Here is a 24854-nt window from a genome sequence, read left to right on the forward strand (position 1 = left end):
AACAAATATTTCTTAAGCCAGCCTTAAAACCAACTATTTGCGTAATAAAGAAACCAAAAACCAAAACCCAACAACTTGCCCATTTCACCTTTTCCAGTGACAGCCCTTGCAATTTCAGCCGTATTTAACAGAAGCCACATTTCTCATATTTTGTATCAGCATATCAAATAGAACAGAACTAGCATTTTCTTCTGCACGCAGAAACACAATTAAATATTGATTTTTAATTTTCCATTTCTGTCATAAAGATCGCATATTATGGGAAAAAGAGATTTCTAATTCTGATGGAATGTAAACCCACCTTAGACTTACAAAATACATGTCTGAGCATTTCCTTTGTTTTTAAATTTATCTTCTGTTATTACTTGAATATTTTGATTGAGAACTATGGTCTGAATTTTGTAAACTCGTTAGCATTGGGTAGACTTCATGAACTATTGCGTGAATAAAGTGTTAAAAATTAGTGAGCATTTCGAAATTCACCAATTAACCAAAAAGAGCACCGTCAGGGTCAAAGGCAAAACAACGTACTTGGCTTCCACCCCAGGTGCTCTGAGAAATGACTTATTTATAGCCCCACATGCAGGAGGCCTGTAGCCAGAGGAATGACGCAAGAAAAAGCGTTTACCCTCCATCTACCCACCCCTGCCCTGGAGACTGCGTTTGGTTTGGTTTCCTGTAAGAGGAAAAATATCACCTATTTTCTCATATACTTGCCCCAAATCAGGAGCACAGATTTGGCTTCTCAGTAGCAACCTTTTCATCTGCCCAGAGAAATACCACAAGAAAATATTTATTCCCACAGCTCCAACATGCAGGGGGCTACCATGGCCAAAGTTCTGTAAAAATAAGTGGTTTATTATTGCTGATGTATTACTGCTAGGACACTGGAAATTGTGAGCCTCTCACCAAACGTTATAAAAAGCTACTTCATTTTAAGTTTCTAGTGTAGCTTCCTCCTGCCCCCAAATCATCCTATCATTTTAGAAAGAGCTATTAAACAGTTATGCCTTGTCTCGGCACCCTTCAAGTTAATCATGGTGCAAAATTCTTTGAAGCAATAACACAGATGTACAGCACCCTCTTTCCCACTCCTTTTTTTTTTTTGTAGCTTGTTTTCTGTTCTGGAAAATCCAATTACCAAAATACAGAAAGCAAACACTTAAACACTGAGTAGTAAACATTCAAATTCATTAGTAAGTCGCACTCACCCTCCCAAAACACTAAAAACTGGAGCCACCGTTATCCCGTCAGGAAACCTGATGGGCTAGGGCCATGTACCTCCGCAGCCAGTCTGAGATCCCGCCTCCTATTTACCAAGGCCGAGACAGCTTTGGTTTTCACCCACACGGGCTTGACTTTGGCCTTATTAACATCCACTATAACCAAATGTCTAGTTCAGAAAAGATCAAGTTTTGGGCTTCAGAGAGTTAAGACCACACTTGTCTCGTGTGCAACTATTCTTATATATAAATCCAATCACAATTATACTAACTCTACCAGACACCTGTGAATACCACATGGAATTGTCCAATTATTGACCTAGATAAGCTGGAAATTAAAGCTACCAGAATGAAACAGTGAAACTAAAGGCCGAGCTATCAACCATCTTCATAAGCTTGCGATGACAATAATCATTTAAACTCACAGTTAAAAATTTGTCATTTTGATTTACATTGTAACCTTCACAAAAGTCACTATAAAGGAAGTTAAAAAGCAAATGACTATAGACTCTAAGGAAGTGTTTTGCAACACATTAAACAGAAATCTATCCAGACTAAATTAATAAAACCCACAAGTCAATAAAAAAAAATAACATAAAAAGGAGGCAAAGATTAAGGAGAAGCAAGTTAAAAAAAAATCCAAATCTCCAGTAACTTTATTTCTAATATGCACACCCTCACTAGTTATCAGGCATATGCAAATTAAAATGAGATGCTGCTTCTTATCCAGACTGGCACACATTTTAAAAGATGGATCATTCACATTAGAATGACTCCAGCAGACATCAGATTAAATGAGATAACCTGGACCACAAAAGGCAGTTCCTTTGTGACGATGCGCCTTGGGCATTTGTATTTTATATTTTGTGACGTGCCTAGTCATGCCCCAGTGACAGGTGTGTAAACAGGTAAAATCATTCTAGGAAACAACTGGATAGTACCTAGTAAAACTGTGAATCTAAAAAACAAAAACAAAACCTGCAAATCTCAACACTGCCCAGCAACACTGCTTCTGGATATATTCCATAGAAAAACTTTCAAACTTATCTGTGTCCAAAGAAACACACAAGAGACTGTTCACTGTCATACTGGGTATAATGAAAAAAAATAAAAACAAACGAAGGAACAAAAGTGTGGCCTCTTCAAAGCATGAAGCAGCACATAGAGCCTCAGGCAAGAATTAACAACAACGACAAAAGGTAGAGGAATCAAAACCAACTATGACAAAAGAGTTAAGTTATTTATTGAGGGGTAACTAGGAATATGCCTGTTTTATCATTTTTATCTTTCAATTTTTTATATTTCTCAAAATGAAAATTCCCCCAGCATGGCAGACTGCCTCGATGAACAACATGCCTGGATTCCACATCATGATGTGTCTGCTGTCCCAGGAAAGCTGAACTGAGAAATGCAACAGTGGGAAAGGGCTCAAGGGACCTTCTGTGTCTGCTCCCCCACTTCTTTCTATATCTTCATCAGGACTTTTATATTTCCATGAACAATTCTAGGAATTGACCGAGTTATAACTTGTTAATTTTACTCTGTGGCATGCCTCTGAGTTTTTTGATTACACAAGGCTTCTCTTACCCTCCATTCCTAGAGTTGAACTACACACACACACACACACACACACACACACACACACACGCTACAGTTCCCCAGAGACCACAGTACAGTTTTGATTGACTGATGGAGAAACTCCTCTAAGCACAATGGATCATCTGTGACGAACCTGGGTCTTACAGGTGTACAAAATACAAAAGACAGCAAATGGAAATCAGAGAGAAAGAGAAAGTGGAACTTTCTTTGCCTCTATTTTAAAATGTCAAAAGAGCCCTAGCCTGTGTGGCTCAGTTGGTTGGAGCATCATCCAGTGCACCGAAAGGCCTTGGGTTCGATCCCCCGTCAGGGTGGGTGTGTGCAGGAGGAAACCGATCAATGTTGATGTTTCTCTCTCTCTCTCCCCCCCTTCCAACTCTCTCTAAAATCAGTAAATCCTATCAGGTGGGGATTTAAAAAAATGTCAAAAGAAAATTACTTGCCACATACTTGACAAAAGGTTAATATCTTACTAATATGACAAGAGGTTAATACTGCTAATATTCAAAGAGTTTTTACAAATTTGTAAGACAACAGACTCTCTAAGGAAAAAAAGAGACAGTCCTGGCCCACGTGGCTCAGTTGGTTGGGCATCCTCCTGTGCACTGCAAGGTTGTGGGTTTGATTCCTGGTCAGTGCACATGGCACATGCCTGGGGTTCGGGCTCAATCCCTGGTAGGAGGTGTGTAGGAGGCAACCAGTTTAATGTTTCGCTCTCGCATCATTGTTTCTCTTTCTCTTTCCCTCTCCATTCCTCCCTCTCTCAAAATCAATATTTTTTTTTTTAAATGGCCAAGAAGCATAACTAAACACCCACCATTTAAAGGGTGAGGGCTTCACATATATCATCTTAGTTAACCTTCAAAGCAACCCTATAGGACAGCACTTCCCACGAACATTTGTGCAGGTAAAGGAGCATGTCCAGGATCTCAGCAGATACACAGAGCCTGCCCTGATGGCTACAAATCCAGAGTCTTAGCCACTGAGGTTCACAGAAGAGAAAAGATGACTGGCTGATCGCCTCGTTGGGGAGGATTTGAGAAAGGAGGCCTTCTCAGGTAGCCTTCCTGGGGGTGCAAATTCCAACAGCTGGGCAACAGGTATCTAAGGTGTTTTCAATGTGCACCTCCTACTACCCACAACCCCACTTTGGGAAGTGCACACTAAGATCATCTCAAAAGTTCTAAAAGGTACATGTAGGTCTCATAAATTCCTGTGAAATGCACAAAGGCAATCTTGATAGCACTGTTTATGACAAGGACAAATTACAAATTTAAGCGTGTCCGTAAGGGACTAGTCTGTGGCATATGTATGCAGGGGAACAGTAAGAAGCTCTTTTATACTAAACTGGCTCTAGGAGAATATACATAGTATGATCTCATTTAAACAAAAACGTGTACATGACTCTATATGTGTATACAGAGAGATGTTTTCCAAAATTTTAAGGGTGGTTTAATCTTTGATCGTAGGGGTTCTGATGATTCTTACTTTAAAAAAATAATAAGTTTATTTGAGCCAAACTGACGACAAATGCCAGGCAGCAAGATCTCAAATGCTCCCAGGCGATTCTTTCTTTTGCTGTTCTGCGTTGTTCAGACTTTGTCTTACCTATCCTGTTTACCAACATACGAGAACTTATTAAACATCAAAGATTTGTCAACGTTTAAACACAGAGAGCGTTGCACTCGGGACTGAGCAAACCGTCCACCTGGGATTTGTTACAAAACTAACTACTCCCCACCCTCACCGCTGCCACCAGCATCCGCGGGGGAGACAGCGGCGCCTCCTGCGCTACCCAGCTCCACCCACCTGTCCAAAGACCCAAAAGGTTCTCCTTTTCTCAGGAGAACCTCCAAACACTGGCCGCCCTCGCTCCGGACCTACTCCAGCTCACCCTCTCCGCCCCGCTCCGCTTCCGCGCCCACCGCGCGCCCAAAGGGCCGGGGACGCGCGGGGCGCCCGCAGCGGCCAGGTCACTCCCACCGACCTATGAACCTCCAGGGTCCCACACCCGCAGGGACACCCCGCCCCCGCAGAGCGCGTCACTTCCCCTGGCTCCACGGCGCCCCGTCCCCGCAGCCGGGAGACCCCTCGCCCCTCTCGGAGCACCCCAATGCCCACCGGAAACGCTACCTCGCCCGCACCCCCGCGTCCCGGATCTGGGTCGGGACCCCCGCCCCCGCATAGCCGGGGCCGCCCCATCTGGAGCAGGTCTCCATCCAGGGCCTGTGGGGGACCTGAGACCCTCGAGTCCCCCCCAGGCCCGAACCCCCCATGAGGCCCCCAATTTACGGCAGGTCTGTCCAGGGCGCCTGTGCACCTCAGACCCTCCTTCCAGGCCCCGTACACCTGCCGCCCGGCCCTCCGAGCGCCCTCCCGACCTCAGAACCTCTCCCCACGCCCGGCCCCCCGCCCCGAGCCCCTCCAGGCCCCGAGCCCCTTCCCAGGCCCGGACCCCCCGCCGCCGCGCACTCACCCTCCCGGCAGCGCCGTCTCCAGATGGTGTCGTTGTGCAGGATGCGACAGAACTTGGTGCAGACCTGGGCCAGGCTGGGCAGGTCGGTGCCGGGCAGCGAGGCGAAGATCTCCACCAGCAGCTCGGGAGGCAGCTCCAGCAGCGAGCAGCGCGGGGGCGGCGAGGGGCTCGCGCCGCGGCCGCTCCACTCCGCGCCCAGCGCCGCCGCGCCCGCCTCGATGCGCTCCTCCTCCAGGTCCGTGTCCGGCTCGCTGTCGGCCGCCGCCGTCTCGGCGGGGCCCCGGCGCTGCTGGCGACGCCGGCATCCCCGCGAAGGGCCCACGCCACAGAGGCGAGCGCACACCGCCATGCCGGCCCCTGGAACCGCCGCCGCCACCGCCGCCACCGCCGCGCGTGCGCCGGCGCCGCTGCGAGCCCGCCCCGCCCCGCCCGGAGCCCCGCCGAGCCCCCGGGACCCAGTCCCGCCCCACCCGAGCCGAGCCCCTCCCAGTCGGGAAGCCTGGCCACGCCCCCACGGCGTCTCGGCCCCGCCCCCGGGGGGCCCCCGCACAGCGCCCCGGGACTCTCTGCGTGCGCGGACGGGTGGTCCGCCCGGCCCTGTCCGCTCCCAGGCGCTGGCCTCGGCTCACCTGCCGCCTGAGGGCTTCCTGTCCCGCTCCCGAAGCGAGCACGGGGAAAGAATGTCACCCACGAACGCGCGACGGCCACCCCTTCGCGACCGAAGACGTGCGTGTGGGCTGCCACGTCTGCGGACCGAACTCACCGTCTTCAGAGTATAGGGCTGCCGCGCTCCCCACTGCGCGCACCCGCTCCCGGAGCCGCCCCTCACCCAGGAACGCCTTAGGGTGTGCCTGCCGCACCCAGGATGCCCTCCCCCCCCCCGCCACGGCCCCTTCCCGGGACGGTCCAGGGGACCCCTGGAGAACACCCCTCCCATGAATCCCTCCAGGACCCTCTCTGAGGGCCCCGCGGGCCCCCCCACCAGAACCCCCAGAACCTCTCCCTGAGGACAGCCCCGAGGACACCTTCCTCCCCAGGAACCCCACCCCCCGCAAGGAAAGCTCTGAATGACCCCCGAGACTGCTGCACACGGAAGGCGTCATTCAGTGGTAGGTGGAATCAACGCCAACTGTTAAAGTCCTGCCAACTGGGTAAGCCAAACGAACCCTGAATTGTGCTTGTCGGCTCTTTCTTTTATCTAAAAACTAACATTCACTCATTTCTGCCCTTATTACAGTGAAAAGGGGAAATCATACTGGCTGATAAATCCTGTGTTATCTTCTCAGTGATCTGGTTGTTGAGACCTAGTTACCTTGTTTACTGTGCTCTAGAGAATGTGTAAAGCTACCTCTTGACTGTGGCTTCACCTTAAATAGCTCATAACAACAAACTTGTTATTGTTTTCAGAGAGGAGAGCCAGGGGTGTGTGGACGCTATCGAAGCAGCTCTACAATTCCTTTCTGATCAAGACTTCTTTCAATGCCCTCAAGTGCTGGAGGAGTTGCCCAGAATCTAAATGGAAGCTAAGAACCTCCCAGCCACCCCAGTGTTTCTGGTCTAGTGCGGGGTCTTGCTTATCTAATAGAAAATATTAACCCTCATAGTTCCCCTGGGCCCAGCCTCCACAAATTCCTGGCTATCCACCATCACCTCCATAAAGAAAGTTCTAAGCAGAAAAGAGGGCATCCTAACCTAATCCACAGAATCCCATAAATGGGGAAGTGCATCTTCTGGCAAAAATAGCAGTGCCCTAGTTCAAATTTTGACCATCTAGCGTCCACACAATTGAAAAACACCACCGAGTTGACCTACATGCATCTAGAAGGTTTTTCAATCCATCCTTTCTAGTTGCCAGAACTGGTAGCCTTCAAATAGTAACATAAATAAAAGCAGACCCACCTCACTACTCACCTATTTAAAAGTACTGAGTGGGCCCATTGACTCCTTATCACATCACACAAAGTAGGCTCACTATCTGGCCCTATCCTTCCAGCCTGGCCTCCTCTCATTCCCCACACTTATATTTCAATGGGAGCCATCAGATTCCTTAGCCCAAACTCACCATGCCTTGTCACATCTCTCTGACTTTGCTCAAGCTGTCTCCTCTGCCAGGAAGTCCCATCTCCCCAGTCTGTGCCATTAAAACCAACCCCCTTCCTCCTTGCCCTCTAATGACATCCCCTTCTAGGAAGGATGATCCCTTTATTACTGTACCATCATATTGTTTTATTGTAAACTCTTGCTTCCTTTGGCACCAGCTTTACTAGATGTGCCCCTCATAACATGATAGATATACTCACCCGTCATGCAATCAGTGAATGTTTACTGACCAAATGTTTGTTGAATGACAAAAAAAAAAACTTGCTAAAAGGTTAATCAGGGAGGAACATGAACCAAACAGACATAGAGAAGACTGGTGGGTTATCATCATCACCATCACCATCCAAGCTAGGAAATATCTCAGTAATGTATCAAATAATATAATAAATATTTACAGAATGCCTGACTAGCCTATGTGCTATGTTCTGTATGGATCCAAGATTCTAAAGCATGATCCTTGTCACTGTTACATTTCAGTCATTTAAAAATACATATAGATACATATCTGTATATGTATATATTCCCTACTAGGCCCTATTAATAAAATATAATTTTCTTCTAGGGGAGCTTGGAGTATATTACAATGTACAAATAAATTTGCTCAAATTTCCATCTTTAGTAGAATGGTTAAACTATTCTATGTTCACAATTTGAGTTATGCCACTATACAGTTAAAAGATATAGCTATATGTTCTTTACAGCAGGAAGGCTGTGTACAGTAACTCATAAAGATGCTGAAGGATTGAATTGGTGCAGACCATCAGAACAGGAAGAAAAAGACAGCTGTGAGAGCTTGGGTAATGCATGTTAGTGTAAAGGAGCCAGGCGGGAAAGACTTTGCAGATAGCAGAGAACTATGACACGTTGAATGTGGAAAGCTTTATGTGTCCTTGAGCAGTTTTACAGCCCCTCATAAAGAACTTGTATCCTTTGCAAAGAACACTAAGGAGGGTTCTTTCCTGCTAAAAAGGAAAAACTAGATAGAAAAGATTGTTTGTTTTAATACTATGAGACTGTAATAATGAACTCTTTGTTAGTGAGAACTGATAACATCTAAGGAAATAAATTGCATATAGGGCAGGGCATTTTTCAGTTGGTTGCCTGGGAAGTCAATGAAAGTAGTAAACCGTGTTAACTTTACTCATGCTGTTTCTCAGAATCCAGATGTGAAAAAAGTCATCTTAGCCATTGCTCAGCAGAAACAGTCCAGGTGAATGGAAAGAAGGGAAAACATTCATAGGCTAAATGAGAGATTTATGGTAACAGTTGCATCTACTGTATGGGCAAAAGCTGGAAAAACAATCCTCCGAAGTGTGTCTAGAATTAAACAAACAAGCGAACCACCACCACCAACCACCACCTTTGGAACGCCACTCAGTTCCATCAGTCGTTATTCATTCATTTAAGAAATAATGTTAGGCCCTGGCCGGTTTTGTCTAGTGGTTAGAGTGTCGGCCCTCCGACGGAAGTGTCTTGGGTTCAATTCCTGGTCCAGGGCACCTACCTGGGCCTATCCCCGACCCCGTCTGTCGAGGAGGCAACCAATGGATGTGTCACATCGATGTTTCTATCTCTTTACCCCTCCCTCCCTCTCAGTCTCTCCAAAAGTCAATGGAAAAAACAGCCTCGGGTGCGGATTAACAAAACAAAACAAAAAGAAATGATGTTAGGTTATCTGAGCGGTTGATGATGCCTTTCCTGCATGCACCAGCTTGCTGGTTTCTGAAGTTGAGCCCCAGAGGGCAGAGCCCCTGCGCGAGGCAGGACGCACCCCAATCGAGTGCCTCTTTCGCAGAGCCTCCCGGGGAGCAGGGAAGACACTCCCACAGGCTGCATCCAGCGCTGTCAACTTCAGAACCGTCCCGACGGGATCCTTTCTGAGAATAGCTCGGACACTCCTCTTGAGCAATACTTGTTTGTTTACTTGTTCTGAAGAGCAAAGACATGACGCACGACGGACTGGACAACCGGCCAATAGTGGCCCAGACAGCTTTCGGGATGGACGATGTCTTCCAATCAGAAAGAGGAGGGGTGGGGCCAGGCCTGAGCAGGTGAGCTACCTCTCAGCGGGACTTGCCTTCCATGTTGAGTGTGGCAAAAATAACTCCAATGTGTTCTAGGCTGCAGGTTCATGTTTCACGCCCCGTTTAACAGATTCATAGAAATAGCTGGACAGAAATGATTTACAGCCGTGTGACATCCGTAATGCTGGGATGGCATATTCGATTTTTATCGGTTAAATTATTTCCCCCATGATGACGGTCATTGAATGTTATGGAAAAAGGAATAGAGTGAGAGAGATTTGAAACTGACACCGCTTGGCTTCCTACAATGATTATTTGATAGTTTAAAAGCACCATGAGATTCCTGGAGAAAATACTGAATACATTTCAATGAAAGATGTGCTTTTGCTTTTCCCTTTTATACGGATTGTTTCAAGGAACAGTAATATTTATGTCGTTCATGTAAAAATAAATCATACTATGCTTATATTAGCTATCTTAAAATAATTCATGAATAATATCTATTTGCCACTCTGAATCTTGCTCACTATGCCAAACTTCTATTTAATTGCAATCTGGGGCAATTTTTTACATACACTCAAACACACTTGTTTTCAAAAGTTGCATGAAGTTACTCTTTTAAAAATTTGATTTTAGAGAGAGAGTGGGAGAAAGAGAAACATCAATTTGTTGTTCCACTTATTTTTGCATTCTTTGGTTGCTTCTTTTTAAATTAAAATTTTTTTCATCATTTATCTCCTCTAGGCCCTCTTCCATCTGCCCCCAACCCCTACTCCCCACCCCCTACCCCCCACTCCCAATCCCCCACCCCCTCCCTGCATTGATTGCTTCCTGACAGGAGATCCAACCTGCAATTTTGGCATATCTGAACGATGCTCTAACTAACTGAGCTACCTGGCCAGGGCCTAAAGTAATACATTTTAAATCTAATTTATTATTTACTTAACCCTGCTAGTCTAAAATGGAGATTATGCTTCTGAGACACCTTTATACACGCCAACTGTACTGATTTTCTGAGAAATATGTAGGGATATGTGGTTTTAGATTCAAGTAGAAATTCAAGGTTAGGGGTAGGACTAGAAGAACCACTGTAAATATGGTCTTCAGTACTTGAAAATCACAAAGAGTAACCCTGTCCCATCCCTAGCACAGCCCTTGAGGCTAATCCCTTGAGGCTATGATAGTGAACCCGAGGCCTCCTGTAATTTGGTAAAGCTTTATGGATGCCTAAGGGACTAGGAAAATATGAAACTCTCCTTCCCTTCCCCCCACCCCCATATGCCAGATAATCAATTTTTCCCCTCTTCTTGCATTTGGAACAGTTGTCCAGCAAGAGAATGAGAAGTCCATTTCTTACAAAGTAGCACTAAGCCAAGAAAGCACTCATCAGCCAATACTTAGTATCATAAAAATCCTTTTGTACTTTAAAACATCATTGTGTGTTTGGCAGAAGGTAGGTACATAATAAGCACTTACCGGATTTTTTTTTTTTTTTCTCACAATCTTTACAGAATAAATACAAAACAATCAAGACAGTACACTGGGAGCTTAAAATCTTCCTTTGGAACTTTGGAAGCCCGATAAAATGTCTAAGTGTTCTTTATTCACTGTATATTATAATATTTTCAAGGTAAAGAACTGTGACAGAACGAGGGGGAAAAAAACCTGGGACAGAAAGTGACGCTTGCACAAATGCACTGTTCTTTTGTAGACAGTGGCAGAATAAAGACCAACAACTAACATCATTGTTCTGGCGCTGGGGACGAATTACAAAGGCCCTCCAACATACGTGCTTGTTTATAAAGAAAGAAACCCCAGCTGTATTAAAACCACTTTGAGAAATGTATCTTAGAATGTTTTATACATTTGAATAGTAATGCATCTCAGCACACTGCGATTACTTTATCAAACAGGCACATAAGGAAGGCTTTTACAAACTCAAAGGGGGGTAAAAACCTAGAAATATGGTGCTCTTTCAAAGTATTAAAGAGCAAAAATAGCCAAAGAATCAGTTGCCGTTCATATAGATGTATGTTCATCAGACATCGAGATGGGCAATATCTGAACTGATAACGTTGCGTAGTGATATCGCGTCTACAGGGCACTTTCATTTGATCCTCAAAAAACGCTTGGCGTTCTAAAATATTATTGGCTTTTTACGAAAAGAGTCAGAGACTCGGAATAATGGCTTATAAGGTTGCTCAGCTAGCTCGCGGTGGAAAGACTGCGGGGTATGAACGTGTGAGGCTCCGTATTTTGGAGGCTGGAAGTGCGCGGTGAGCGAAACCAGCGCGCTGAGCTGCCGGGCAGGCCCAGGCCTCCAGTCCCCTGCGGGGGCATACACCTCCGAGCCGCCCGAGGGGCCACCCAGAAGGCACCGAATGGCGTTAGCATTTTGTCAAAAGAGGAATTCACCCAACAGGAAGGTCTTAAACCAGAACAATCATCCTTAGGCTTGCTCCAAAGTTAGACTCTAGTGAGCAAACCCTGAAATAACCCAGTTGCAGTTCTGCTCCTAGTTCTGACACGCGACAGAAGTGACCAGTGGAGATCCTTAAAATTAAAACACACACCCACCCACACCCACCCGTGAAAGCACTTGATCTGGAAAGCCAACGAAGACGAACAAAGAGGAGGAAGCACCAGCAACTCTTATGTCGGTGATAACTCGTGAGACAGAAGCACAGAGGTGCCCTACCAGGTAGAGTCATTAAGAGCGCTGGGAACACTAGTGCGCTCACTCAGAGCAGCCAGCCACGCGGGGCAGCCCTGCGTGACAGGGGCCCCGGCGTCGCACCCACGCGTCCCCGTGGGGCGAGGGCAGCGCGGGCCGCCTGCTCCCCAGGCTCGGGCTCCCTCCGGGCCGTGAACTTCGGCCCTCGCCGCGCGCCTGCGCACAGCGCACTTCCCCCCCCCCCCCAGCCTCCGGCTGCACGCTTGGCCCCGCTTCCGCCACGCACGCTATGGCGGAGGCAGAGTCCGCCCTTGGCCCCGCCTCCCGGGGCGGTGCGCTGGTCACTTGACGCGGCTGCGGGCTGAGGAGACACAAGGGAAGTCGCTGTCGCCGCCGTCGGAACCGCCGCCACCTAAAGCTGCCGGGAGGGACCCTCTGCCTCGCCGCCCGCTCCCAGCCTGGCCCGCCATGCCGTCGGAGAAGACCTTCAAGCAGCGCCGCACCTTCGGTGGGTGCCGCGGCGGGGCCGGGGCTGACGGGAGCGGCCGGGCCCGGAAGGACTGAGGGGCCGAGGTGGCGGGCCGGGCTGGGGGGGGGGGGGGCAGGGGCCGGAGGGGGCTGAGGGGCCGAGGCTGCGGGCCGGGCCCAGGAGGGCCGGGGGTGGGCGGAGGGCCGGAGAGGGCTGAGGGGCTGCGGGCCCGGGGACTGACGGAGGGCCGGGCTCGGGAGGCTGAGGGGCCGAGGCGGTGGGCCGAGCCCGGGAGGGACGGGGGCCCGAAAGGGCTGAGGGGCCGAGGCGGTGGCCGAGCTGGGGGCTGGGCGCTGACGGAGGGCCTGGTACCGTAGGGCTGAGGGGCCGAGGCGGCGGGGACCAGACGCCGGGGCCACGTTGAAGGCTCAGGGGCCGGGAGCTGAGGAGTCGAGGGGTCGGGCCCGCGGGGGTGGGGTGGGGGCTGAGGAGACGCGGGGCCGGGGCCCGAGGGGCCGCGGGGTCGACGACCTCCTCGGGTGACTGACGGGCCGAGGGTTTCCGGGGAGGGCCCGCGAGGAGGGGTAAGAGGGCTGCGGGAAGTGGGGGAGGGGAGGCGGGGTGCAGAGCCGGGCCTGGGGCGTTCACACCTCGTCCCGCGCCGGGGTGCTGAATCACCTTTGGCCCCTGCTCAGCCCTCCAGTCTAGGGGGTAGGGGGGTGACTCCCTCCAGAAAAGCGAAAAACCATGTCAGGGAGTCGTGGGGAGGCTGTCCGGGACGCGGGGCTGTGACAGGCCCTTTGAAGTGGTGGCTCTAGGATGCCAGTGAATCATCTCCAGGTAAGTCGTCCTGATCTCCTGTGGGCACTGGAAACCGTCAGTGCCTTAACTGAGAGGAGTGAACCCTGGTGAGCCCCAGAATCTGCAGTTTCTGCACCCCTGTACCGGCCGGTGTAGCCGGACTCTTGATGGTGTTTGTGGCCGGAGAGCTAGGGTGGATGGCTTTTCCTCTTGGCTTGGGAGTACATTCTTACTTTTATACCAGCAGTAAATCAAATCAGTTCTCTCCCAGTTGAGACTAGAATCCCAACTTAGGTTTTCTGGCATTTGGTTGAAATTAAGAGTAACATCACAATAATCACTCCTCCACAGAAATGATGAGAAAGAAGTGATTCGCTCTCCTCTTAAGCAAGCAAATTCTGCAGTAACAACGTGGCCTCCGTGGATGTCTGTTTGTAGGACTTGTTTATAGCAGATCTGGGAGTACAGGTAGCTTCCACTGCACTGAGAATCCCCTGTGGTAACCTTTAGGATCTCAAGCAGTGGTGCCTTTGTCTAGATTCCTGGAGTCTAGAAAGAGGTAGACATTCATTTGAGCTTGGGTATGGTTTTCTGGATCTCATTATTGATAAGTATTTGACTTCTTGTGCCTGAGGAGTGTCAGTAAGTGAAATTCATGTTGGCCTGCTGAGCATATCTTTTCAAACAGCCTCTTGAGGTAGTTTGTTGGTTAATGAGACTTAGACGTGCCTTTTTTGTTAGGTTTTCTTTTCAGTGACCCTAGTGAACTCTTAATGTTATTTAGCTTTTATGCAACCCTGAGAGCAGCATTTAAAGCAGATTTGCTGTATCTGGCTTCTGTTCTCACTGACTGGCATTTGAAAGTTAACTGGGGGCATATGTGTGGGAAAGATGCCCATTTTCTCATGACTGGAACTATACTTTTCTCTGCTTAAAGTACTTTTAGGCTATTCGGAAGAAATATGTTCTAATGAATTAGAAGGATTTCACCTGGAACCTGTGGCTCTGGGAGTAAACAAGCAGGAGTGCTCCCCCACCCCCATTAGTGTATCTTACATATGGGATGGGCAAAAGTAGATTTACAGTTCATATTAAAAAGACATGCAGATTATGATTATTACAATAGCTTTATTAACTCAAAAGAATGTCATAATGGCACAATAAGCCTACTTTTGCCCACCCCATATATTGTATTTGTGTGCTTTTCCCTTACCTCACCTTTCCTTCCCACCTCCTTTTTAAAGATCTCTTTAATAGTCATTTTGCAGAAAAGTATCAAATATCTTTCAATGATTACTGCTTTTCTTTGCTCTTGACTATCCTAGCAGCACTGATAGTTGACAATTTTCAGAGATTCGTAGCACAGTAAGCAAGGGGAGTCAATTCTTTGGCAAGAACCTCTATAGAATCTAAGACCAGCTTCAGTTAGCTTAAGCATTTCTTTCTCTTTCCAAGTGAGTGAGTTTAGGTTAATTTAAAATTGAATATAGCTCTGTTGATGTCTTATACCGTAATTGAGAGGGTTGAAATGGACCTTAGGGCCCACCCCAAATAACCCTTTCCTTTTGTAGCTGAAGAAACTGGGTGGGGCCCAGAGAGGTGAAGATTATGGTCCACCTAGTGGCAGAGTCTGGACTTGTACTTTTAACCTTCTGAGATGAATTCTTCTATCCTCTGGTAGGTAGCCATCATTTCCAATACATGAAGTAGATCAACACTCTGAGTCAAGATGCATAGTGTATCGTTGCATATATATATTTTGAATATATCTTTATTGATTTCAGAGAGAGGAAGGGAGAGAGAGAGATAGAAACATCAGTGATGAGAGAGTAATTGATTGGTTGCCTCCTCGCCCTACTGGGGATCAAGCCCCCCAACCCAGGAATGTGCCCTGACTGGGAATCAAACTGTGCAGCTGCAATCTCCTGGATCATAGGTCAGTGCTCGTTCGCTGAACCATGCCAGCTGGGCATCCTTGCAAATGTTTTGAAAAATATGATAAACTTGAAAAATTATATTTGAGCAAGCAGTTTTGGATTTGGTCTTCTCAAGTGTAATAGTTTCACTCCATTTTCTTCTGGGATTGGCCAGTTAATATCAGAACTTCTTTCCCCCAGACACTGTTCTGCTGAGATTCAAAGGTAAATTTAGGCCTTAAGGCTCTCCATTAATAATGAAAGGGCTTGGCCCTGGCTGGTGTGGGTCAGTGGGTTGGGCGTCCTCCAGTGGTGCATCAAAAGGTTGCTGATTTGACTCCCTGTCAGGGCACATGGGCTGGATCCCCAGTAGGGGGTGTGCAAGAGGCAGCTGGTGGATATGTCACCCTTACATTGATGTTTCTCTCTCTCCCTTTTCCTTTGTCTCTAAAAGTCAACAAAAAAATCTTAAAATAAATATTAAAAAAATAATGAAAGGGTTTGCATGTCTTAGAAGTTTTTGTGTTGGTCTAGAATAAGTAGCTTCAACTACTCTTAATAGGTAGACAGGAGAGTGAGATTTATAGCAAAATCTAGGTAGCATTCCATGATAGATTGGATATTAAGTTTTATAGACAGATTGGGAAAATATTGATTATGCTTCCATTTCACTCAGTGAAATAAACCCTGGAAAATGTATGTAGGTGAAGTTTTACTTTGAAGTTTTATTTTAAATGCTCTGGAGAATCTCAGAGCAACTTTGCAAGTGGTATGTTGGTAAAATACGGTACCTTAGACGCCTATCCTCCATTTTTATCTGTTTGTAAGGCTTATAAGGATTCTTAGAGACAGGAGGAAATGGAATCTGGGGAAGTACACCCGATGTGCATTTGGAGTGGTATTTCCATTTCACAGCTTTTATTGTTTATTAACCATCTTCTATGTATAAGCCTGAGCCCTGGGGGAATACAGAGATGACTAGAACTGGGTCCCTGACTGCTAGGCACAGTTCATTGAAGATAAATGATAAAAGGTCCTTATAGCACTGAGAAAATAATTGAGTTAAAAGAATTATCCTTTTTATGTGCCTTTGATCTGTGGTGTTGGTGTGCTTCTGTCAAATGTACAATTGACCTCTGAAGATAACTGTCTAATTAAAAAGAGTGAAGTTTTGCCTTGGCCAGTGTGGTTCAGTTTTTTGAGCGTAGTCCCATGCACCAAGAGGTCACTGGTTCGATTCCCAGTCAGGGCACATGCCTGGGTTGGGGACTAGAACCCCAGTAGGGGGTGTGCCAGAGGCAGCCAGTCAATGTTTTTCACTCTTGTCAATGTTTCCCTCTCCCTCTCTCAAATAAATAAAAACATATTAAAGAGTGAGGTATCAGCAAAACCATATTTACTCAATTGCTTCAGGCTCACCTGGCCAAGACACTGAGGACATTCCTGTGCTACTCTCTTCACCTGCTCTTTAATAAAAAAAAAATAATCATTTTTGTCTTCCTTTTATGCCATATTCTGGGGATAAATCAAAATAAAGAAAACTTTTGACACTATAGTTTCTGACTTCGAAGCCTCACATTTAGAGTCTACTTTGTTTTTCCCTTCTTCATGTACCAAAATAAATGTTTCCTTGTGTAAAAAAAAAACTTCCCCTTATGCCTAAATGTTTCCACTTAACTTTTAGATTTATTAGGATACACTTTTAAAGGAACATATTCCAGGGTATATGAAAGTTATCATCCACTTGCTAGAGTGAATTAATTAAATTCTGATTTCCCCTAGCCTCTGAAATAATCTACTGTGACAAAATAGAGGTTTTTGTTGTGGAGAGGGCTGATAGCTAAGTCTAGATGGTAGAGCACCTGTTTTTTGATAGGAGAATCATAGGGACAGGTCTTAGAGCGTTGAGAAGGAATCCACACCCTCAGAAATAGAGAAGGGTTCAAAGGATAATGTAAAGAAAAAACTCTTCCTGTATGTCTCCTCTACTTTCAGTATTCTACTAAACATTGCTTCACTTCTGACACTAGACATGTGGGTTTTCTACACATCAAGCAGATCAGCTGGGTGTCCTACAATTTAACTCAATTCTAACACTATCTACCTGGTGATAGCCTCAGATCCAGTAAGTTAAGGGCTCAGTCCCACAAGACTCCCCTCCCTCCCTAACACTTCAACCACTAATTGCAAGGGCAGGTTGTTACCTGTGCTTCTGACAACTGGCCCCCTCTCTTCTCCTCCCAGGTGGTCAGAGAGTGGGGCTGAAAGTTTCAGTCCTCTCTGTTGGTCCCCCTGGCAACCAGAAAAGCTTTCCCAAAGTCACCTTATTAACATGAACTCTGGTGTGGTTGAAAGGGGCTTGTTATGAATAAGGAAAGACATCTCTATCACTCATATCACTTAGGAAAATTCAAGGGTTTTGGGAGCTTTGTGCCAGGGCCAAATACATATTTCTTGTTATAAATCACAGTATCACAGATGAAAACCCCTAGGTTACATTTAATATTAACAATAGCTAAATTTATGTTTATCTTCATGTATTGAATAAGAATATATACTGGTAGGAATCCATGAGTTTGCAATCCTCTTGGTCTATAGCAAATATGTTTTTATTTAGTAATTTATCTTAGGAACTGATTGAGAAATGTTGGATGGGAAAATACAAATAGAACTTACATGTTCATATTTGAATATGGGAATTATTTCAATAGTTTTTATGAAGAATACTAAAATGTTTTTTTAATCCAAACAAAATTGGCAATGACATCAGAATAAATTCATTTTTATATTGGTCTTAGCATCTTTTTTTTCTGGAGCTACCACTATGAGCACTTTCTCAGGAATTTCATGACATTGGTAATTTATTTGCAAATACCATGAGAATGAATCCTACCATAGTAAATCAAGGTGATTTTGTTAATCTTTGTTAGGTTTTAATTAATGCCATCTTAATCATATGCTCTCATATTGCTTTATATATGACTTGTCCCTCCAATTATATTGAGAACTGGACTTGGCTTGTTTTTCCCCTGTATTCCCCAGAGAGTCTCGTACAATTATTGGAAATACAAATGATTTTATTAATGGGGAGAATACAGAGATATTCTCAGAAAAGTATTCAGTAGATTTTGTGCTTTAAATTTTTATTTTGGGCACTGTACAAAACTGTTTAAAACTCAAATAGGGCATTCTTTTTTCCCCTGGTCTTATATCATATCTCCTAATATAGCCATGTAGTTTTATGTTGGTTTCCATGTAATTGCCTTTGGCCTTACATACCAACCTTTGCCAGATATGAAGTGTTAGTGCTTGGTTTCTTTCAGTTCTAGGAAAGATGTGTCTAAGGCTTTGCTCTGCCACAGCTAAGGAGAGGTGAATTCAGATATGGAACTCAACCAGCAAAAATCCAGGAAAGCAAGCTGCATTAGGGCCCCTAATAATGGCTATGTCTCTTCATTACAGAACAAAGAGTAGAAGATGTTCGACTTATCCGAGAGCAGCATCCGACCAAAATTCCGGTAGGTAGTTTCAGGTACCTATGTATGTTTCAGTGGTTAATAATGTATGAAGCCCTGGCTGGTGTTTGTCAGTGGTTAGAGCATCAGCCCATGCACTGAAGGGTCTTGGGTTTGATTCCTGGTCAAGGGCAGTGCCTGGGTTGCAGGTTCGATCTTCTGCCCCCCTCAGGGCACATGCGGGAGGCTACCAATGGATGTCTCTCTCACATCTCTTCCCCCCCCCTTCTCCCTCCCTTCCACTCTAAAAATCAATGGAAAAAAATATCCTCAAGGTGAGGATTAGCAAAACAAAATGTATGAAGAGAGTACTGCTTAAGTATAACTTTAGTTCAGTGCTGCTGTGTGCAACTACAGGGTTTTTACAGGAATCCTAAATCTTAGATATATATATATATTATATTAATAATTTTGAGACAGAGAGGGAGAAACATCAATGTGAGCGAAACATCGATCGGCTGCCTCCTGCATGCCCCCTACTGGGGATCTAGCTTGCAACCCAGGCATGTGCCCTGGAATTGAACTGGCAACTTTTCAGTGCACGGGATGACACCCAACCAACCGAGTCACACCAGCCAGGGCAGTCTGAGATTTTTTAATTTTTTTTTAAAATATATCTTTATTGATTTCAGAGAGAGGAAAGGAGAGGGAGAGAGAGAGATAGAAACATCAATGATGAGAGAGTCATTGATCGGCTGCAGCCCGCAACCTGGGCATGTGCCCTGACCGGGAATCGAACCCTGATCGCCTGGATCCTAGGTCAACACTTAACCGCTGAGCCACACCCGGCCGGGCAATCTGCGATATCTTAATCTAGTTTTTAATCACATTCTATTTCCTCCAAAGTCTGAGTTTGCTTTCTTAATGTTACATACTTTACAAATAACTATTTGGGGGGGGACAGGGAGAGAGGGGTTAGAACTGTTAGTATTTTATCAATGGAAGGAAATATCCACTTTCTTCTGAAGAAAGCAAAGACTACTGCTGGGAAATGAGTAGCTCTCAGGATTTAAGCATGACTACACATTTCAGGCTGCCTGACTTTTGATGCCCCAGAGAAGTCTCCTCTTATATTTGGCATTTTTTTTTGTAGGAGATGGAGGAAAGACACTGCTCTTTCTTGTCATGTGTAGGGGCCGCAGGTGCTTATTGCAGTGCCCAGCCAACAGCAACAGTGTTCTCTGCCCTGAATCCTTTGGTGGTGGCCTTTAAATAGGTTTCTGCCGAGGTGTGAACTAGGTCTAGAGAGAAATTGTCAAAAGAAACTTTTGGCTTGAGGCTGAGGCCAAGTTCAGGCCCTAGGGTAAAGGTTAATAAGTGATGTTGGGCTAGTTACTAAAATTCTGAGAGGAGCTGTCATATTCTTATCTGTAAAATGGGGAAAGAATCCCATCCGTATGGTTGTTGGAGATTTTAAAAATTCTGGGTACATAGTGGTTACCTCGTACAAATTCTGCAGACCACTTATAAACTCCACTGCTGCCCTGGCTAATGTGGTTCAGTGGTTGGAGCATCAGCCCGAGCACCAAAGGGTCACGGGTTTAATTCCCTGGTTTAGGGCACATACCTGGTTTGCAGGTTTGATCCCTGGCCCTGGTTGGGACATGTCAGGGAGGCAACCAATTCATGTGTCTGTCCCCTCCCCCTCCCTCCTTGCCTCCCTTCCACTCTCTAAAAATCAATGGGGAAAAATATCCTTAGGTGAGGATTAACAAAAAAAAAAAGAAAAGAAACTCCACTGCTAAATTCTTTACTTTTGAGTACCTGCTATGTTTGTTTACTGATAGGTGCCACTCCTTGGAAACAAACAGCCAGCCCAGCAGTCTGCCAGGACTTATTCCACAGACTCCTTTTGAAATGTGAATGTGTCTTTTCTGCTAATAGTTTCCGGTTTTTTGCAGAAATCTCGTTTGTACCTCCATGTATGTGCTTGATACATGCTGAACAAGTTTGAGAAGCAGACTCAGCCACTTAGCATGTTGGGAATATGATGGGTGGATGGATGGACAAGGCACAGGCAGCTCCCTGGTCCTCCAGTCTCCATTCCCCAGTAGTGGCTTTTTCTTTTGTGCTCCTGTCCATAGCCCTATCACTAAATGAAAATGTAAGAAATCACTTTTCATAACTAGTAAAATGTCTTATTCTATGAGTTATTCATCTGCATTCCCCAATTAGAAGAGTTAAAGGAAAAATAAAATAAGAACTGAAAAGTAAACCAGTTATTTATAGGTGATCGAATTTTCATGGATATCACCACTGCATAGTGAGTAGGAGTAGCTAGAACAGCTTCTCCCCAGGCAGACCAGACTCAGCAGCTGAAAGCAGAAGGTACCCAAGGTCATCTTATCTTGCATTTTCCAGGCTGCTGTGTGTTCCTTTAATGAAGTATTCTAAGGTCTTGAATTTTTTCTTCTCTACTACTGCTTCTTCCTGGGCCAAGAATCTACGATTTCTGTATTGTCTCCGATTTCTGCTACCACTTAAACTCAGGCAGGTGTAATCTACCCACTGATACTTCCTTGAGGATATCATGTTCTGACACACAGCCATAGATAAACTTCATTTTAACAAGGAAGGTGATGACAGCTTGACTTTTTTCTCTCTCCAGAAAAGAAGTATGGCAAGAAGCTAATGGATTTATTTCAGTTCATAATGTGAAACTATTTTTGTTCCCTGCATAGTTCAAGGTTCTTGACTTTAATACTCATTAAAGAAATAATATTTTATCAAAATGAAAGACACCTTCAAGTAACAAATTGTCTCTAGAACCAGCAAATCATAGCCTCTTCTTGTCAAATATATACTTAGGATTATTTTCATGTCAAATAGAGAAACATGTCTCTAGTATTTTAAAAAAACTGAGTCTATTACACGTAATTAAGATCTTAACACTTTTATCAAGGTTCCTGCCATGCCACAGGAAATGGTGGTATTAGAATTGATATAGACAGATTCAGATCTTTACACTTTTAAGTGCTACCTAGCCTCTGTGTGCTCCTAAATCTTAAGGTCTTTTTTTGACTAGGTAGTATATTTTCATGGTTCCACAAAACAAAATACATAGCAGTTTCTTCCTCCACCCTGTAGCCACTCTGCTCACCTCCCTGGAGGCAGCTACTGTGTCTCTCATGTACCATTTTATAAGAGATGGACAGCTATGAGGAAACTAACAAATGTGCCAGTTACAACATAGGAAGTATTTTATTTTTCTCTGTTAGTGACTTATTTTAAAATCCCATTTCTGGCTTCATTTCTAGGTGATAATAGAACGATACAAGGGTGAAAAGCAGCTTCCTGTGCTGGATAAGACCAAGTTTCTTGTACCTGATCATGTCAACATGAGTGAACTCATCAAGATAATTAGGTATTTGTTTGTTTCTTTGGGCAACTTCTCATTCTTTTGTTTTGTTAATTGATCTTAGAGAGAGGGAGGGAGGAGGAAGAGAGAAACATTTATATCAGTTACCTCCCATATGTGCCCTGACCTGGACTGACCTGGCACCCTGGGTATGTGCCCCGATCAGGAATTGAACCCGCCACCTTTTGGTGTACGGGACGATGCTCCAACCAAGCCACACTGGCTGGGGCTTAGCTTCCCCTTCTTTATCACACTTACAGCCAAATCTTTAGTTCTGATTAAGATTATGCAAGCTTACTAAAACTATAGGCTATTTCATTCCTCAGTTTATATTTCTTACCTTCTGGGTCTCATGTCCCTTCTTATCCTTTCATAACATCTAGTGTAAATGGCCTTTAACCAGAAAAGTTACAAGTTCTGTACAGCAAAATTAGTAAGAGAGAATGTAGACTTGGTACAATCGTAATAAATTGTAGCAGCTTAGGTCTTAATTTGTAAGCATTTTAACTGTTTTTCTCACATTTTAGACACTAATGGAACTCTTCAGATAGCATCCTAGTTTAAAACTGGCCTCAAGAAGGTAGTAAGAACCTATCAATGATTATCACTAATATTCATGAATATAATAGAAAATGTCTTGTGCTTTGCGAGAAATTTAAGTCCTCGGTAAGGTATACATACGCTTAATTTTGCCAGAAGCAGCATTTACAAAATCTTTCTACTTTTAAATGAGTAAGAGTGGGTGATATTTTTACATATGCTCCCTACTTATTAATGTGTCGATGTTTTTCCCCATTTTCTTTTCTGTAGAAGGCGCTTACAGCTCAACGCTAATCAAGCCTTCTTCCTGTTAGTGAACGGGCACAGCATGGTGAGTGTGTCCACGCCGATTTCGGAAGTGTATGAGAGCGAGAAGGACGAAGATGGGTTCCTGTACATGGTGTACGCCTCTCAGGAGACGTTTGGAATGACATTGTCAGTGTAAGACTAGAAAAATGCATCTGTTCTAGAATTTTGTAAACCCTTACCAATGGGGATAAAAAGGATGTTACCAACTGAGATTGACCCGTTCATCCAAATCACAGATCATCAAAACAGTAGTGTTCCTGCCTAGGAGTTTTAGAAAGTTGTTTTTGTACCTTACACAGAAAAACTGAGCTCCAAGTGAGCACATTCAGCTTTGGAAAGCTATATTATTTAACCTAGGCTGTCTTGCTTTCAAGTTTAAAAGTTTAAAAATAAAATACTTTGCATTCTAAGTTACCAATAAAATAGATCTTCAAGTTATTTTAATGTTCTTTCCCCAATAGGAACTTGCATTTTGAGCATTCAGAGACAGTAAGTCAGAACATGCCAACTTTTTATTGAAGGGTTTCTAACCAACTGGAGAAATCTCAAGCATAGCCCCCAAAACACATTTGCCGTAACAGTTGGCAAAAAGCAGGCTAAATGGGGGTGTAACAGGCCCAGAGAGAAAAAATGTTATTTCTTGTTTTAGATATTTTCTGATCAAAGAGCTCAAACTAGTGCCTGCTTTGGTAAATAAACAAGCACTTATATCAGTTTCATTCTTTAGGACAGTGGTAGAAACTACAGAATCCTGCAGATGATCTATGTTTTTTATGTTAAGTGTGTGACTAAAATATGTTATTAAAAAGTTACCACATTTTTAAGAGTATTTCAGTTATCACTGTTAGGTCAAACAACCGTTGAAATTCTCCCACTCTAAGCTCATGTCAGTTGTGAAGAAAACAGTAAAAGGAAATATATTCTCTTCACAGATATTGTCAAAAACATTTTCCAAGTCGAACTAGAATAACCAGTGCTTCCTCCTACCTGCATGGGGTTCATTTACTATTTTCATGGGAGTATCACAAAAGGATCACAGACCACGTTAGACTACATGTAGCAGGTCGCAGTTTGCCCTTGTGTACTTAAGATGTGTATGGAATACCTGTACCAGTTAGTGGAAGTTATTTACTCTAACGGTGGGATCAGGCATTACTACATATGGCCCTTAACCCCCAGCCTTCCATCACCTACTCCTGCCGCCGCATGTGTCTGTCTACATGGCTAACTTTTAATATGTATATTTTTACCTTATGTATATTCTTAATTGCCCTGTCTTGTTTAGATTGTATGTCATTATATCTGACATTCTTGTAACTACTGTGTGATCAATAAGATTCCTATAAGAAATTCTGCTTTTTAAAAAACAAAAATACCATGCCGAGAGGGGTGACTTATATCCACATTAGTGGGTAGTCGCTCTGTATTTATAGGATCTTTAAAATAAGTACATTTTTAAATGAACTAAGATGAATAAAGGCACAACTAAAAACTGTCATCAAAGCTCAACTTAATGGCTGTGAGACTTGCAGTCCTGCTTACTGCCTGCACTAGCCAGAGCCAAACAGTACTGTCCTTCCTCACAAGGAGCATCTGGGCTGGGCTTGCTGTGCTGGGTGAGCGGGTGGGGGAGGGACACCCACTGTGAAGGTCTGTCTGGTGGGCATCTTCTTCACCTTGGTCTAGGTTCTGCCACCTGGTCTCGTCCTTACAAAACTAAATTCTCCTGAGAACTTGCTTGCCACAGAGTATGAGGGCGGATGGGGGGGGCCTAGGTATCTGGGACTAAACACTTGAAAACGTGTTGTTCTGAACGAACAAAGGGAAACAAACACAAGAGTATAGAGCAT

The 24854-nt window shown here is 44.9% G+C and overlaps 2 protein-coding genes across 3 annotated transcripts in view; one reads left to right on the top strand and one right to left on the bottom strand.

Annotated features, from left to right (window-relative positions):
* The window catches only part of FBXO31 (F-box protein 31), a 35400-nt gene extending 29681 nt beyond the window's left edge, over positions 1 to 5719 (bottom strand). The window contains exon 1 of one of the 2 annotated variants that reach the window (XM_081119387.1): positions 5299 to 5719. In XM_081119387.1, the coding sequence (XP_080975513.1) occupies positions 5299 to 5647 (349 nt within the window). In that variant the 5' untranslated portion in view covers positions 5648 to 5719. The remainder of the gene's footprint in view (positions 1 to 5298) is intronic. The other variant, XM_081119386.1, reaches the window with a different exon arrangement.
* A 6708-nt stretch (positions 5720 to 12427) lies between these two features.
* Positions 12428 to 23828, top strand: MAP1LC3B (microtubule associated protein 1 light chain 3 beta). Its single transcript, XM_081119254.1, has 4 exons — positions 12428 to 12604; positions 18745 to 18800; positions 22055 to 22161; positions 22966 to 23828. The coding sequence occupies exons 1-4, from the start codon at positions 12565 to 12567 to the stop codon at positions 23138 to 23140; spliced, it is 378 nt and encodes a 125-aa protein (XP_080975380.1). The 5' UTR covers positions 12428 to 12564; the 3' UTR covers positions 23141 to 23828.
* The last annotated feature ends 1026 nt before the right edge of the window (positions 23829 to 24854 follow it).

The sequence above is a fragment of the Miniopterus schreibersii genome, assembly GCF_964146895.1.
Source record: "Miniopterus schreibersii genome assembly, chromosome: 18".
In the NCBI taxonomy this organism is placed as follows: domain Eukaryota; kingdom Metazoa; phylum Chordata; class Mammalia; order Chiroptera; family Miniopteridae; genus Miniopterus; species Miniopterus schreibersii.

Coding starts and splice junctions, on each gene's coding strand:
- MAP1LC3B (XM_081119254.1), top strand. CDS start 12,565: ATGCCGTCGGAGAAGACCTTCAAGCAGCGCCGCACCTTCG. Junction 12,605..18,744: donor CAAGCAGCGCCGCACCTTCG/GTGGGTGCCGCG, acceptor TCTTCATTACAG/AACAAAGAGTAGAAGATGTT. Junction 18,801..22,054: donor AGCATCCGACCAAAATTCCG/GTAGGTAGTTTC, acceptor CTTCATTTCTAG/GTGATAATAGAACGATACAA.